Source organism: Doryrhamphus excisus, chromosome 18 (assembly GCF_030265055.1).
Source record: "Doryrhamphus excisus isolate RoL2022-K1 chromosome 18, RoL_Dexc_1.0, whole genome shotgun sequence".
Taxonomy (NCBI): domain Eukaryota; kingdom Metazoa; phylum Chordata; class Actinopteri; order Syngnathiformes; family Syngnathidae; genus Doryrhamphus; species Doryrhamphus excisus.
The window spans coordinates 9058448-9075367 of NC_080483.1; the positions used below are offsets into that span (position 1 = coordinate 9058448).

The window sequence follows — 16920 nt, forward strand, 5'->3', positions numbered from 1 at the left end:
CTCCCATTAAGAAAATAAGAAGCCAAGGATAATAATAATAATTGCAAACATTATGTGCTTATAGCCTGTGATTGGCTGGCAACCAGTCCAGGGTGTACCTCGCCTCTCGTCCGAAGACAGCTGGGATAGGCTCCAGCAACCCCAGCGACCCTTGTGAGGATAAGCGGTAGAAAATGAATGAATGAATGAATTTGCTTATAGTATAATATAGTACATAGTGTGCTTTATAGTATATCATACATGGAGAAGTCATGAGTAGTCATGTCCCTTTAAAACAGCCTATAACAGGGGTGTCCAAACCTTTCCCACCAAGGGCCGCATACGGAAAAATCAAAGGATGCGGGCGCCACTTTGTATGTTTTGTATACATATATATGTTTTTTTTTTTAAACATATTTTGTAAGTCCAAGGTTCAAAATCAAGTATAATTAAAGACAAAACTTTTTGTTGTTTGTTAACAGTGACAACATTCAAGCTTTTTCTCTTTCCATGCTGTGGCCCAATAAAAATGGAGCGCATAACGCAATTTGGACAGTCTGGAATAAATAAAGAATGAAACAACGAGTTCTACTAAAAACTGCGCATTGTTTTATAACTGTTAGGAATCCATGCAATGACTGTTTATGAAAGTAAGAGTTAGTGAATGATGAAGTGGACTTGTTGCTTCTGTTCATCAAAGCAAGCAACTTGTCAATGTCTGCCAGTGTCACTGCTACTAATACTACATACTACTCCGATAACAATTTTGCAAAAAATTAGCTCCAATGATGTCACATATGCTGACCATGGTCCCTACCAGCCTGTGTATTTGATTCCTGCTGCAACGCATATTGTTGTTTATGTGACCGGGTATATGCCTGTGGCATGCATTTTGATTATGGTTATCGTCTATTTATATTCATACATTGGAAACACAATATCAGATATACAATATCACAGCATGTGATATGTGTCCCAGAAGCTCTGTCATAAAAAAAATGTGTGGAATCATTTGTGTTTCCGGTATGGACATTACATCATTGGCATGCACAACATACAGCTCACGCATAATTCTTCTTCTTCTTCTTCTAATTATTCTCACGCAATGTCAGTACATTTATGGTAACTTTGACGGATATAAAAAAAAAAAAAAAACAACAACAGCGATTTGGGTAATGCCACAAGCCTTATGGCCTTATTTTGCAGGCAGGTGGCCACTTCAGGGAGGGGCGGGTTAGTTATGAAATACCACCATGAATGAGGAGTCCGCTGGGGAAGTATTTTTGTTCTCCGATCGCTTTATTTGTGGAGGCATTGAATTGTCAAAGACAGTAGCTCCACCAAGCATTCAAATTAAGAAGACATGTTTCATGCATTATATTTTCAGACTTGGATACGGGCTGGTTAAAAATGTATCATGGGCAACATTTAGTTGAAGACTTCAGACTTTGGTGAACGAAGACAGTTAAAATTGTGGGTAGCATCAATTAAGATTTTGGGTAACTATTTATGACTACACAACTAAACAGGCATAAATTATGTACTTTTGTTATCATCAATCGTCATTGGTGGTCCAGGGCTTTCAACAAATAAGCCAGCCAGACCACATGGAAAAGTGATGCAAGTAGTTACAAAAGGTAACAAATTCCACCACTGTTCCCATAGTTTGGCATCACCCTACCTATACTTCATGCCAGTCTTCATGCTCTGCTCGCTGGAGGAAGGGATACTCTGAACCGACAGCTGGCCGAGACTGCGAGCCACCATCGCCACGGCTCGGAACTTGCTCCGTGTCCCCGTGCCAGGGCTGTTGGCATTCTGACGGTTGAGCCGGTCCTCCGTGGTGCGGCTCACTCCACCGCGGTGGTCGGTGCACACCAAGGACACCTGCATCCTCGGTGTATATAGTGTAAACACCAAAGTCTGGGCGAACTACAAAAGGGCTGCAAGTCTGAGGTTCCTCTGGACCGTGAGTATTTGATCTAAAAAGGTGGCCTGGTGCCTAGGGGCAAGTGTCACACTCCTTTGTTGTGTTAGAAATCACTTCCCTGGTTGATGCGTGCACTGACAAGCTCACGATATTCCCTTAAAAAAAACACAGGCACGAGAATCAGATGCCAGGTTTCTGCTCGTTTTGAATGTTGAATGAGTAAAGTAGAATGAATGAATGAATGTAATGTCCTTTTTCTTGCTTTATCTGAGAGGCTGACGGGAAGATTTATTGTCCTTTCAAAGCTGGATTCAACACCTCTCCTCCTGCTTGCTCTTTAAAAAGGGATGTAACTGTAGAAGATCCAAAACCATAAATCCAGAAGATCTTCACTTGTGCCACCGAGTCCACTTCGACACTTTGGCCAGCCGCTGGAAACTCATTCTACTCCTTGGTTACCGAAAGGACAACCTCATTTTTCCACTTGCCAGGACTGTGAGCATCGCCTCGATTAAACTCACATCTGTGTGCCTTGCGCTAAACGTGAAGCGCCACGGCACACACAGGCGAGAGATGAGGAGAGGACAGGAGGAGAGAGAGTGAGACAGAGAGGGTGGGATGTAGTGGGAGGGATATGAAGAGCGATACGAGGAAGACTAGTCAAGGCAGCGTGAGCGAGGCATTCAAATCTGTTGTGCTCGCCTAAGAAAGGCTGCTGCTTTTTTCTTTCCTTTTTACTTTGTTTGTCCAAGCATTGCCCTCTAGTGAGTTTGTCAGAAGAAAAGCCTCCCTGGTCAGCACTTTGAAAGAAGTCCCAGAAAGGGAGGGGGTTCACTTTGGACTGTTCAACTCCTTATAAAATATTCATTATGTAACTTTATCTGTAACAATACACGCCCAAAGGAGTGTGATGGACTTAAATGAGTTTGACCGAGGTCATTGCATGTTAGCAAAACTAGTACACACAAATTGTTGTTCTATGCTCGGAAAACAAAATTATGTTTTTTTAAACTCTATTAGACCCTTAAAGTCAATGAAGCAATTAGAGTGGATTTCCAGCTAGTCCGTGGTCTACAATTTAAACAGGCCCTATCTGCTTATTTAAGGGCATTTTAAAATCAATATAGTACGTTTCTTTTAATAACATACTCAATAAATGTCAACGTTGTGCCAAAAGTAAATCTGCATTCGTCTGATCACGGCTGAAACTCTTAGATTTGGTGGCCTCTTCTACAGACCATGTGATTAATCAGGGGTGGAGGGTCGACTCCAGCCCAAAACTTCCTAAAGTTGAGACTTGAGAAATTGACAAGATCTCATTTATCCACCGAAACCTCAAACAGGACGGGGTGTTAATTGGAAGAAGGTGAAAATTGGAAAGTTGGAGAGAGCCATTATATCTGAAATTTGAAAATTCTAATATAACAAGTACATTTTTGAAGTTTAATAATGATATGGAGTGCATGAGAAAGTGACAAAAAATTTTGCTCTCTTTCATCACATGGTTATTAACAGTTACATTGCAATACAACAGTATACACGTGTTTCACACCAACAGCTGAGTGGCACATCAAGGTATTTTAAAGTGCATGCAGAAGCTGCTGAAAGGCAACTCATGGAACTCCAACTACAGCTACTGTAATCTTAATAGGATTGGAGTTAATAACAAAAAAATATACAAGGAAGCCGTCTACAGCCACTGCTATTGATGCCAAGATATGTATATTTTTTAACCCATCATTACAGTAATTACAGCTAATTACAGTACCAATTACAGACCAAATACCTAACGCCTACAGGAGATTCTGTGGTTAACTGTCATTAATTGGAAAATTACCTGTATATTTTTTTGTAGGATTCCTGCCACCTTAATTTACATTCTTCTCCAGTGGAAAACTGGGTCCATTGTATTGTATATAAAAACGTTGTATGTATGTAATGAAGCTCACCTAATCTATACTGTTGCAACTAAAAGAGAGTATACATTGATCTGAAACACAATAGGAGCATTCCTCAGCAAACAGGCCATATTAATTGGCTGGAATATGACAATGGTCTGGAGCTGAAAGTAAACACCAGCGTAATTGGGAGCGAAGCAACAGAGCCTGCAGATTGAAGCGCTGGCAGACGAACTGTGCGTACGTTCCCAGTAATCTAATACCGACGCTTATCTGACCAGACCAGCTATAGCGTGGCGAGCAGATAATTAAACGAGATGCCATCGAGAGCAGATGTGGCGAGTGAAGCACTCACAGAGGCCACCTCCGTCAATGGAATCCTGCAGACAGGCTGTTGCTAACTGACAGCTCTATTCTAGGAACTATGACCTTTTGGGTCTCCGAGACTTAAATAGAAGCTGCAGGGTCTGTGGGCTTTAATTCGACTGGAATCAGATTTAAACTGAACACATCATACTTTAGAAAGACGACAGTTCCACGACTATGATCGTAAGAGTGAATGTGTGGTAGCCATTATGAATGTCTGATCCAACAGCAAAAACATCAACATGCAAGATACACAAAGCCCCAAGTAGCAAAGCCACTTGGCTCCCAGTGTGGACCTCCATAGTGGGCTTTTCCAGGCAGCCCCATTTATGAAGTTTTTCTGCCCCAAGTCTTTCTTAGACTTGGTTCATTTAAGCTGGGATAGGCTCCAGCACACGTGCAACCCGAATGAGGCTACAAAATGGATGGATGACATTTGATGTATGTCTTTTTAATAGTTATCCTATGGGATTGGATGTCTCAAGAGGGACATTTTGAGTGTAACATAGTGCAAGAACACCTACCGACTGCAGAAGTTCTAAATATGATTAAAGTGAGAAAAAAATACAGCTCAAACTGTCCACTCTTAATGATTATGTATAAATGATGGACTGGGGCGAAACAAATATCTGTGATTGTGGAAAGTTTATTATATAGAATATAATATAATGCATTTTATTGTAATGACATGGACAATGAGATTTAATGCAGGTCATTCTCTGTGGAAATAAAAAGTTCAGTATACTTTCTTTGCTGAGGGAGCAATGATTTTCTGTGCTGCTTTTACTACACTGCAGATTTCTAAAAAAAAAAAAAAAAACAATTTATGAATTGAAATTATTGTATACAGATATAAATGGACTAGACGTAGGCTGGGTTTTTTTTGTTTGTGAACTTTTTGGCCAAATGACTGTTGTTAATGTGATCAATTATTTTGTTTTGCTCTTTAGAACACTCCAGGAGTGAATTTGAAGGACAACTTACCAAGAAGATATAGATAATAAACAGGTATATACAGTGTGTAGGCTCAAGAGTAATTGTTTGCTGTCATTCATTTCTTCTCTCTTAATGCAAAGACACAGGAAGATAATCTGCTATTCTAATTTGCAGGAGGTACAGCGGTCATGCAGTACCCAGAGGGTTCTCGGTTCAAATCCTGCTTTCTCCATCCCAGGCACTGCCATTGTGTCCTTGGGAAAGACACCTCACCCACAATGCCCCCAGGGTCGCCTACACATGGATGCTTCACTGACCAACATGCTGACCTATGACCGGAATTTGGTCCCTGGATAGCACGCTAGCACGATGGGTGCCCACTGCTCCTCAGGAGAATGGCTTTAGTGCACGCACATTTTGTTCTAAAATGTACTCGTGCCAAAATAAACCGCTTTCGTTTTGAAAATCGAATCTTAAAGTACAAGCATTTGGAAGAGGTACTCTATTAGAAGTATTTTATTGTAGGGACGAAGAACAAATTTGCAATTTTAGGAAGTTTAGGCTGAGTAAAATTCACAATATTATGATAATAAAGTCTGGAAATATTATGAGATGAAGACATAATATTCCGATATAAAAATGTGCAAGAATAAAGTAAAAATTAAATGGCAAAGATGGAAAAAAATAGCAAAAATGCATAACATAAGGAAAACAAGTTTATTCATAATGATATATATGCTTGTCACTGATAGTCCATCAGTGATAGTCCAAAGTGCATCCTTTGATCTTTCATATATGGCGCTCAGTTTGGACACCTCTGGTCTAAAAGGAGTCACGGCCAACTGTGAGCTTACAACTGAGATACAGTACATACCAACCTGGAATAAAATGCTATTCTGTTCAGTATGGTTGGTACTACTAAATATTGAACCTATGTGAAAATTGACATCCAGTCATTTTTAAACCCTATAAGTCCTTTGTTGACCCTTTATTTATCTGCATCTGAAAATCTGCACATTTATCGACCGGAGGCGCAATGGAGGATGGACTAATCGATACAGGCATACATCATCTGGTCAAGCAAGTGATCCATCACCTAAATGAACAACCATTTTTCATTGACTGGGTTCCTTTGGGGGGTTTTATTCAGCTGGCTGACTCTCACCAGACGACGCAAATGCACCATTTCCATCACACGTCATTCTAATATTCATAAACTTTCATGGCCTCCGTGGACCCCCCCGGCAAATACAAATACAAATGTGCAAACAGATACTCAATGTAATGAACCCTTTTCATCACATTTATTGACCGTTAAATAATCACCTAAAACAAATGGCAGCTACTAGCATGCATAAGGATGTACACCAGGGGTCTCAAACATGCGGCCCGTGGGCCAAATGTGGCCCACAGGACACTAGTTTGAGGCCCCCGCCTTGATATGAAAGTTTAATGTTAGTGTGGCCCGCGCAAGTTTGATATGGATGCTGTATGGTATCATGTACCCAGAAAAAATTATTATGTTTGATTAATGTTCATGTTAAAGGTTAAATAACTGTTAATAGTTATCCTCCCTATACGTGTGGAAGTGGTACGTTTTTGGCTATTTAAGTTTAAAGGAAATAACTTGAAGGCTACCGTTTAGGTCGCTAGCTCTCTAGTTTGCGAGTTAGCATGTGTCTCAAGACCCTGCAGTTGCGTAATATGTTGTAAATAAAAAGAGTATAAATGTGACTATAGTTGTGTTTTGTCATGTCTACAGGGCTCTAAGAATGCTTTGTTAATTTTAATCTGAAAAAAATAATTTGTCTACCCACCAACTATATGTGGTTTCTTAAGTTTTTATTATTTGCCGTTATTATATTTATTTATTAATGATTGATTGATTTTCTTTATTCTTGATTTTTTAATTTATTTTTCATCTTATTTTGTGCAAAAATATAAAAATTAAGATATTTGAGAACAGTGGAATGTTTTATCAGAGCTTTTATTGTAGAAAATCTGAACCAAAGCACTGAAAAAGTTTGTATATTTTTCTGTTTTTAATAAATGCGTTTTTTGGGGGGGGGAAACCTGATGCGGCCCAGCCTTGCCCAGACCCTAGCTCCAGTGGCCCCCAAGTAAATTGAGTTTAAGACCCATGATGTACACCAACAACTGTCCAGGAAAAGTTTTTTTTTTTTTAATCAACAGCACAGCAAGTGTAACACACACTAGTTTCACACTAATAACTGAGTGGGGCAAATATCATGTCAAAGCACATGCAGGGGTAGATGAAGCTCTTGGTTCAAATTATTTTTAGAACATGTTCCTCACGTGCTCACCTGACAATGTGTCACATTATATTTGCCTCATCAATGATACTCCATAGAAAGGTCTCTGTGAAACCCAGCGATCTATAAGGCTAAAGTAAATTAAATCAAGCAATCAATATATCATTGAGCTAGACCGCTCAATGGGCTGTACCCCAGTGTCCATAAAGGTATGCTCACTGTGGATTAGTGAGTGGAAAAACATGACTGACCCTGACCTCAAACAGGCATCAACCAATAAACGTTAACCTTCAGACATTTTAGCACCTGTAGTTATTTTAGGGGCCACTGTGCTGAGCCAATGTCATATTCAGCACAAATGAAGTAATGCAGTATATGCATTTAATCTAGTAGGAGCCAATGACTCTAGACTTCCTGTCTAGACAAAGAAGGATAGCAAAGCTCATATCAATGCACTGTGCTTGTACCATGCACTGTGGATGTCCCAGATACGTTGGTCTACCAAACAGCGTCATGTCTGGAACCATGACATTATCCGGAGGCACTCACGTTTTTTGCAGCATTTCATGTAAACCTCAAGATTCGCTGTCAATTAATACAATTAGTTGGCTGAAATCACTCATGTAATTCCTGCTGTCTGATATGAAAACATTTTCAAAGCTCAAATTAAGTATTTGTTCATGATGATTTGCTTTTGCTACAAAATCCATAGTGTATTAGGAATAGAAAAATATTCAACCAAACGGTCCCAAATAGGATTAATTCATGGTTCCACTTCCATAATCAGGGCGGTATTACACACACTTTAATAAAACATACTTGTGCTAACACCACTGTTGGGAAATAATCTCAGTCTGAGTAATAAGATGCTTTGGGTTCAATTAGTAGAGAAGCGAAAACGTGGAATTAATTAATTTGTTGTCTCCAGAACTGTAAACTGAATAGCTCGGGCAGTTATATATTATAAATGCAAAAACAACAGGGCGTTAACTGAAAGAAGGCGATAATTGGAAAGAGGTTATGTCTGAAATGCAAATGATTTGGAGTTCATGAGAAAACAGAAAGGAAACCACACGTAGAATTAAAATTTCGTACCGTCATCTGTTTGTATTTTTTGTGTTGGTTTCAAATGGAAAAACAAATAAACACATGATCCTCCCAACTACCCTGTCTTGTGCGGTGGCCAATCTTTGTCTGCTGGATTAAGTGCCTTGGTTTTCTGGTCATCTACAAAAATAAAATCAGCTGAGCTCCTACAATCCCTTTCAGACAATCAAGTCAGGGAATGCAGCGCACTGATAGGCACCCATTTTATTCAACATGCGGGGGAGGAAGAGAAGGGAAAGGCTGTATGTGTAGACACATACATTTCTGAGATCACGACTACAGTTACACTGTGGACTGGACTGGACTAGAGAAGGAATGCCTTGAGGACTATAATATTTTGAGTCAAACGACTGTTAACAATTGGTAGTACTGCTGTACTACAGCAAATCCCTTGGGAAAAAACACAAGCATCCCAACAACATACACAAACAATGACCATTATTGCTTTTTTTCTGTCAAATAGTGAGTCCAGCCTCATTTGGTACAGCGACACTTTGACAAATGTTTAATGAGGTCACTGGAGACTGTCCTAGACTTAGGAGGTACAAGTGACCCCTTCCCGACTGCAGTACCCATACAAGCGGCAAAGCAGTACAGTGGCAGCGAGGAGAGAGCGAGGATGGCCACTTTAATTGACAGAGCGTTAGCAGCCACTCTTGACCACGGAGGGAATACTGTCACGAGTAGTCAGCACAACAGCAACATTATCTCTAAAAATAGGCACCGGCTCTTTGAATCAGTTTTACACTGCAAGACTGGGACCAATGCAAAGAGCACTCGGGCAGCATAACAGAAAAGTGGGAGAAAAGTTGACATTTGGTGCTGTAATGTGTATCATGCGTTTTGCTGCCTTTTGGGCTAGGTGTAAAGTTGCTTACAAAACTTCCTAAAAAGAATGTACTATTATCACAACATGATTGGCCTTAAGTATTGGATGGTGCGTATTATACCGTATTTTCTGGACTATAAGTCGCACAAGGCCAAAAATGCACAATTAGGTAGAAAAAAAACATACATAAGTCACACTGGAATATAAGTCACATTTTTTGTGAGTAATTTATTTTAACTACTTGACCAAAAAAGGACATTACTTCCTCTTGGAAGGCAAGTTCTAACAATAAAATAATAGAGAACAGGCTGAATAGGTGTAAGACATGCTAACACAATGGTTATTCAGCTACACTAAAAATAAACATGAACAGAAAAGGTGTCCAGTGTTTATGTAACATAACTATTTTTTTCATTTATAAGTCGCTCTGGAGTATAAGTCGCAGGAACAGCCAACCTATGAAAAAATGTCTTTTCATTGGGTCTTATAGTCCGGAAAATACAGTAGTTTTAAATAAGTCATAGGTGCCACAATAGTGTATTGAAAGTGTCCAACATGTAGCCTTCTTGCTGTAATAAATGTGCTTTAGTAAGCGCTTATGTGTCTGTAGCTTTACATCTTTACATAGGGGTGCCCTTGGGGGGTATCCTCTGCAAGAGGAAGGAGGTTTTTAATGCATTATAAAAAGGCAGAACTTCAAAAGAAACCATATGAGCATCTCTCGTCTCAAAAGTGAGGAAAATACAGTATATTATAATCATTAAAATGATTAAAAACGTCAATTTTGCATAAATTGTAGATGACAGTGTATCCCAGTGAGCATATTCCAATTGATGCTACAGCACAATATATTATATAATTAATAATAGTACAAGAAAACAGTCAGGTTCCAATAATAAGAGCAGCAACAATTAACAGCAATTTAATTTATCAATGTGCTTCCTTTTTTTAACCAAAAAATATCCATATGTCCATATGAAATCCTTGAGCTGCTTCACTTAATACTCCCTCAGTCTATCTTCCATGTACAGTATGTGTGATTTAGCTCCTGCAAGCTTATCCAAGGGTACTGGGCCAGGACATCCTCTATGGCAGGAGGTGATTATTAGTGCAAGTGCATTCCCTGGATTACGGCTGTATCATGTGTGCCTGTCTTCCAGCTGTCCAATTGGGGTTTAGGTTATACTTTCTGAGAGTTTCATTTTCAAGGGCATTTGTCAGGATTTGACAAAACCCAGTTCGATAGAACCAGCTGAGGTGGTGGTGGGGGGGAAGCAGTAACCCCTGTGTGTTGAGAGTTAAGGGAAAGTGATGTGACGTGACAGCATTGATTGACAGATGTGCTAATGTATCCCGAGGTGGCTGCTTAAGCATTTCTAATATCTGACACGGCCATCCATCAGTGCAGTCAAGCAAAAAGCTAATTTTTCTTGACATTTACTTGTGTATTTTTCACTATAGCCAGATCTGCTTAGCACACAGCAACATTATTCTTTGCCTGGGGGAAGGAGGCATCTTAAATGATGAGGGAAGTAGTGTTAGTTCCCATCAATGGGTCTGTGAAATCAATGTGCCTCGGAAAGATGTTCCGGTAATATTTTAAATCATCATTTCTGGGCATCATAATGGAAGAAAAAATGAGCTGGAAACCTCATATTAAAAATATACAACACAAGGTGGCGAGAAAAATGTCAATATTGAACAAAGCAAAATTCGTTCTCGATCAAAAATCACTCCCCACTTTTTATTGCTCTCTGGTTCTACGATATCTAACTTATTGTGTGAAGATATGGGGTAATAACAATAAAAGCAATCTTCACTCACTAAAATTACAAATATTAAAACTTGCCTATTTAGCCAAATTAATGCAAACGTAATGCATAAAGTTAACAATAACCTATTACCAAAAAAGAAAGAAATATGATCTCAGGGAAGAATTAAATTTGAAACTAGGACAACGTTAAAAAGCCATAGCATTTCAGTATGTGGAGTCAAACTACGGAACGGATTGAGTAAGGAACTCAAACAATGCACAAGGATGAGTGAATTGAAGAAACAATACAAGCAGTTGATGTTTGCTAAATACAAGGATGAAGAGTCATTATTATTATTATTTTGTTATTATATATGTATCACCATTTTGATGATTATATCAATAATCATTTATCATGCTTGGAAAAAAATAATCACCTTTATGTCACTGTATGGTTACATTACCTTACATATACAGGAAGTTAATGTAATGATGTATTTCATTGTAACCTGATGCATGTTCAAATTAAATTCCCATTACCATTACAATATGACCCAGTGGACATTTAGCCATCAAGTCAATATGAGCAATAATTGTTGCATTGTTGCTCTAAAAAGGCTGAATGACCCATTTAACCGTAACTTAACAGTAATTCTGGGATCTCCGAAGAGAGACACGCAGGGCACATCTGTAAACAGCTGTCGCCTTGATTCATAACTCTCCAGAGACCACGTGAGATTTCCCTGCAGATGCATGAGCGGTGCTCAGGAGGACTTGTCTTTTCCACTGTCCCTGATGACACATCCAACAGAGCTGGCGAGCTAAGACATTCAAAAGAGGACAGGAAAGCCCTCCTCTTATGTAATGTAATTATGTAAGGCGAGTCGTGCCTTTTGGCCATCCAATATGATATACTGGATAGTAAAAAAAATGTAACTAGAAGGACCATATAACTTTGTATAAATTTATAAATTCAATTTGGACTGCTCACTTGCAGTCTTCCTCGGGTATAAAAAAATAACTCTGCTCTGATTAAAAAAAAAATGTCCAGAACTTCATGTTCTGTTGTTAAATAAGGTTTAAAAGCATGGAATAATGCCAGAAATTACTTGTGACACAAACCCAAATGCTCCGTTTTACTCATCCACGCACAACAATGAGTCAGAGTTATTGAAAATCTCAATTCTGCACGGAGTTTTGCATTGTGGTAATAATGCAAATTAGATTACAACATCATCTACAGCCCCGTCCACACTGGAACATTCTTGTTTTTTGGGAGGGCGGGTTGAAAAAAGTTGCATCCAGACAGGAAAGCATTGCTCTCGTGTGGATGTAAGAGTGGGAATCCCAGCATACCTGACGGTGCAGTATGATACATGATGCATGGCTCATGATAACCATAAAACTTCCATATGGTGATAGAGTGAACCAAAAAAATTTATAATTTCCTGTCTGTATTTTGCTGCATTCAGCTGTTATAGTCTCCAATTTAACAATGACCATTATAAGGATAATCCATATAGAAAATGGGTGGAATTTTAACCCAATACTGAATTATACTGTTTTAAGTGTAAACAACATTGTAGTTTAGGTGTCTGACAAACAGTAAAGCTATTTTAAACTCAATCAGAAAACACAACATCGTAGGTCTCTCAAGTAGTAGTAGTGATGATTTCACAACAATAAAGTTGAACAGCCCGTCAACTTAAAACGTAAACTAAATTAATTGAAAGACAACACTAAGCATTTGAATAGAAAAATTTATATTTCTCTGACTACACAGTTTTCTCTGTGAACGTGGTGACGAACGAGGCGGTTGTGCATGCCTGTCATGGTGCTTGTGTTTTCGTCAGACACATCTTCCATACTGCAAAGTCCTTATATCCAGCGTTGTCTCATCCATGCTATTAAAGCCAAAGAGAGTCCACGCTTTTGATTTGAACTATGCTGGCATATCTTGCCATTCTTTGCCGGTGTATTACGCGCCATTTGTTTATTTTTTTTCTTCTCCTGTCATTTCAACTCTTCTGTGGTTTCTTCCCAATTTTCTGCTGCCGTCGCGAACAGCTCCTCCTAGATGACATATAAGATGCTCACTCGACTAACTGAGAAGGAACAGTGATACATGTTTATAGAGGCTATGTTTTAAAAATAATAATTAAAAACAGTACACGGCGAAAGGTATTGAGAATCTATAGTAATGGTTAATGTCACGATAGTTCATTCATTCATTCATTTTCTACCGCTTTTCCTCACGAGGGTCGCGGGGGGTGCTGGAGCCTATTCCAGCTGTCTTCAGGCGTAAGGCGGGGTACACCCTGGACTGGTCGCCAGCCAATCACAGGGCACATATAGACAAACAACCATTCACACTCACATTCATACCTATGGACAATTTGGAGTCGCCAATTAACCTAGCATGTTTTTGGAATGTGGGAGGAAAACCCACGCATGCACGGGGAGAACATGCAAACTCCACACAGAGATGCCCGAGGGTGGGATTGAACCCTGGTCTCCTAGCTGTGAGGTCTGTGCGCTAACCCCTAGACCACCGTGCCGCCCCACGATAGTTCAATATGTCGATATTTTGTCACTGGAATGATGCTGGATCCCAGCATGCACTGTGGTACTTGGTTTGTAAAATGTTGCTGACGTTATGAGTTTAGAGTTAAATATTGTTACATGTTGTGCTGTCATTTTTGTGTGTGCTTTCACCGCAATTCCGTCTATTGATTGTTCATCTCTGTATGTGACAAGCTTAATATTAGTTAGTTCAAATTTAATCCGCTCATATGTACCTCCTGGGTCGCATTTACACTACGCTTCCATGTCAAGCCACAAGTTTGAGATCCCTGCTTTAGAAGTCTCATCAGATTTAATTCTGAATATTAGCACTCACAATTGTAAAAGTTTTAATTGTGCTACTTCATGTGTGTGGTGGTAGCAAGGCGACAGTATGAAACAAATAAACATGCAGTGACCAAGCGTTGCATAACAAGGTGCGATTAAAGCAAACACGACATGATCACACAGGGACACGGGAGCTGAACAACCTGTCCTGTTCGCTGTATAGTCCTCCAGCCTGTCTTGGCACATCTGTCATACTAAAGCGAACCTGCTCATTATGTTTGTTACTTGGCAGAAATGCTCCCGACAGCAAAATGTCTATTGCAATGATACACACAATGTGGACACAATGGTGACTAAACCACTGTCATGTAAACAACCAAAAAAATCATTCATTTAAAAACATGAGTGATAAATCAACTTGGAAGCAGAAAAAATATATTTACATGAGCTTTAAAAGACACATTAACACATTATATGTTAATTTATGAATAGGTAATAATGTCATAGCTAAATCTGAAGACTTGTCTTACAAGAAATGTATAGATGATGGAGCAGGATATGATGCAGATGTGCTAACATGTCAAAGAATTCTGCATAACAAACATACTTCAATAACATCTGTCATATATACAAGAAAAAGAAAAAACAAAAAATAATCCACAACAATTCCCACTTCTTGTGCCAACAAAGAAGTCAGACTAAAGGATTTTGACAAGCTGTCAGAATAATCCAGCCAGAAAAAGCTCAAAGGGGAACTCGAGCAGACTCTTAACACCCAAACATCATCTCCCACTTGTGTGATGTTTCCATTATTGTAGAGATGACCTATGATGCTCTTTGCACTTTTCTGACCTATAAATGTCGTTAGAATGTTGTATTCTCATGTTATATGACGCCAAAGTTTCAGATAATAAAGTTTGCTCATTTGGAAGTGAGCATGACAGAAGTTTCGGATGGCTCAAAATGCTCGGGATGGCTCAAAATGCTCGGTTTCAGAAGGCGTGGTAAAACTGCTCTTTTGTGATGTCAAAAGGAGCAGACTTCCTTATATGGGCATGGCTCTAAGCCAGATAAGCTCTGCTCCTCTGTTTACGTTGCTCGCAATGGCTCATACAGGAAAACCACTTTGTTTACAATTCCGAAAGACACCAACATCAGGCACAAGTCGTTGGAGTTCCTGATTCCCAACTAGCAAAAGAAATGCATGTTAATCTGTCAACGGCATTTCACACTGGACTGTTTTGTGAACATGGGCCAGTATGTAGCTGGACTAGCCGACAAACTAGCTGAAGCCTGATGCCTTTCCAACATTACTTGGTCATGTCAAAGAGTCAGAAGAGCGAGTAACAATTTATCAGTGTCCTAACGGTGTTTATTTTGTGTAAGTCATGGAGCAAAAGTGCTTGGGTTGCTAATAGCCTGTTCCCGCCACAACTAGTGGCTCTACCAGAAAATAACACAACCTCAAGCTACTTACCATTGAGAGACGTCTTGAAGTAACCTCTTTTCTTGAGAAACACGGGACTGTCCGGTTTCTACTTCTCGATCGAGGTTTATTATCAACTCCGATACCGTTTATCAACTCCTATAAAGTTGCGTTCGCAGTTACTGGGACAAACCAAAGTCCTTTTCAGCACTTGGAAGTGTGACCAACCACAGTGGAGTGCCTGGAGGCGGGCCATGGGTGGAATATATTAAAACAGACTGTTTTTGCTGGAAGCACGAAATCCAATGAAATACAGATGGATAGGTGCAGATTCTGGAAGAACTACAAAGCATTCTGTGCGAGTTATCGTGTGTAGCTGTTCGATAGTCGTCCAAACCTCAATACAAAAGGGCCGGAAATGACCATAATAGGTCAGAGGGACAAACACAAATGAACAGGAGAATATGCACTGTCGAAGGAATGCTCAATTTGTCCTAAAAAGAGGGATAAGCTGAAGAAAAATGGCTTCAAAAGACATTATAGCACAGCGCTGTTGAGATTAACTAAGACATATAAAATAATAATACTAATAAAAACGAATATGTCAGACAGAGTATATATTACGATGTGAAAGTATAGCATTTGAGCGATTCAATGAGACAAAGATAGATGCAATGTCAAATGATAGTGGATAGTTCCACTGTGATGGAAACATTTTACTATACTACCCTGGCCACACTGTACTGTTTACATTGAACTAATGAGCGGTATGCTGTCTTCTTTATGTGTTCACCTTTCAGTGTGTAGTACATTATGTTTAAAAAACAGATAACCAGTGTCAGGCATTGACCCTGCTTTTTCCTAATTGAAAGTATATGCTGCCCTCTGGTGTCCAAACCTTAAAAATACATCCAGGCATCCGGCACAGTTCTATGGTACTTTCAAAAAAAATGTCACCATCACATCCGTAAACAACTTGCTGCCACATCCACAACATTCCGCAAGGGAGCTGGAAATAATTCACTGAACATAGAGCAACAGTTATGGTAAAACATAGCTATACTGTATTATGCTCGTTGGTAAAACATAGCTATACTGTATTATGCTTGTATGAGCGTTCAATAGAGGACTGTGGGGTTGGGGGTGGGGTTGTTAGGGTCATTACTGTGTCCATTAGTGTGAGTAGCGATGAAGATCTATACTTCCACAGCCACTCGCCATATAGCGTACACACAGGAGACACACTGCTTCCTGTCTGGCCCCCACACGACTCAAATTGTCTGCTTATATCGATGAGGAGTGGATTATTTTACAAAGAGTAGTGTAGTTTTAACATTGCTATCCATACAATTGGAATATAAAGCAATGTAGTTCAAATACAACCACAAAAATACACATTGTTAAATGAAAATCGATTTTCTTTTTGTTTTTACAGTGCCAGGTATGTTGATACAACCATCCTACAACTTCTGGTAGATTGTTCCAGATTTTGGCAGCATAAAACTGAAACCAATACCAATATTCTCAGAGCCCGAGATGGTTTATGTGGCTCTAACATGTCAGAGATGTACTT

At 39.4% G+C, this 16920-nt stretch overlaps 1 protein-coding gene across 4 annotated transcripts in view; it reads right to left on the reverse strand.

Moving 5' to 3' along the window:
* Positions 1-16920, reverse strand: part of kcnab2a (potassium voltage-gated channel subfamily A regulatory beta subunit 2a) — a 78029-nt gene that overhangs the window by 27943 nt on the left and 33166 nt on the right. The window contains exon 1 of one of the 4 annotated variants that reach the window (XM_058054285.1): positions 1661-2749. The exons of the other annotated variants lie outside the window; for them this stretch is intronic. Coding sequence (XP_057910268.1) covers positions 1661-1872 — 212 coding nt within the window. The 5' untranslated portion in view covers positions 1873-2749. Of the gene's footprint in view, positions 1-1660; positions 2750-16920 lie in introns of those variants that run through there. 4 annotated transcript variants of the gene reach the window in all.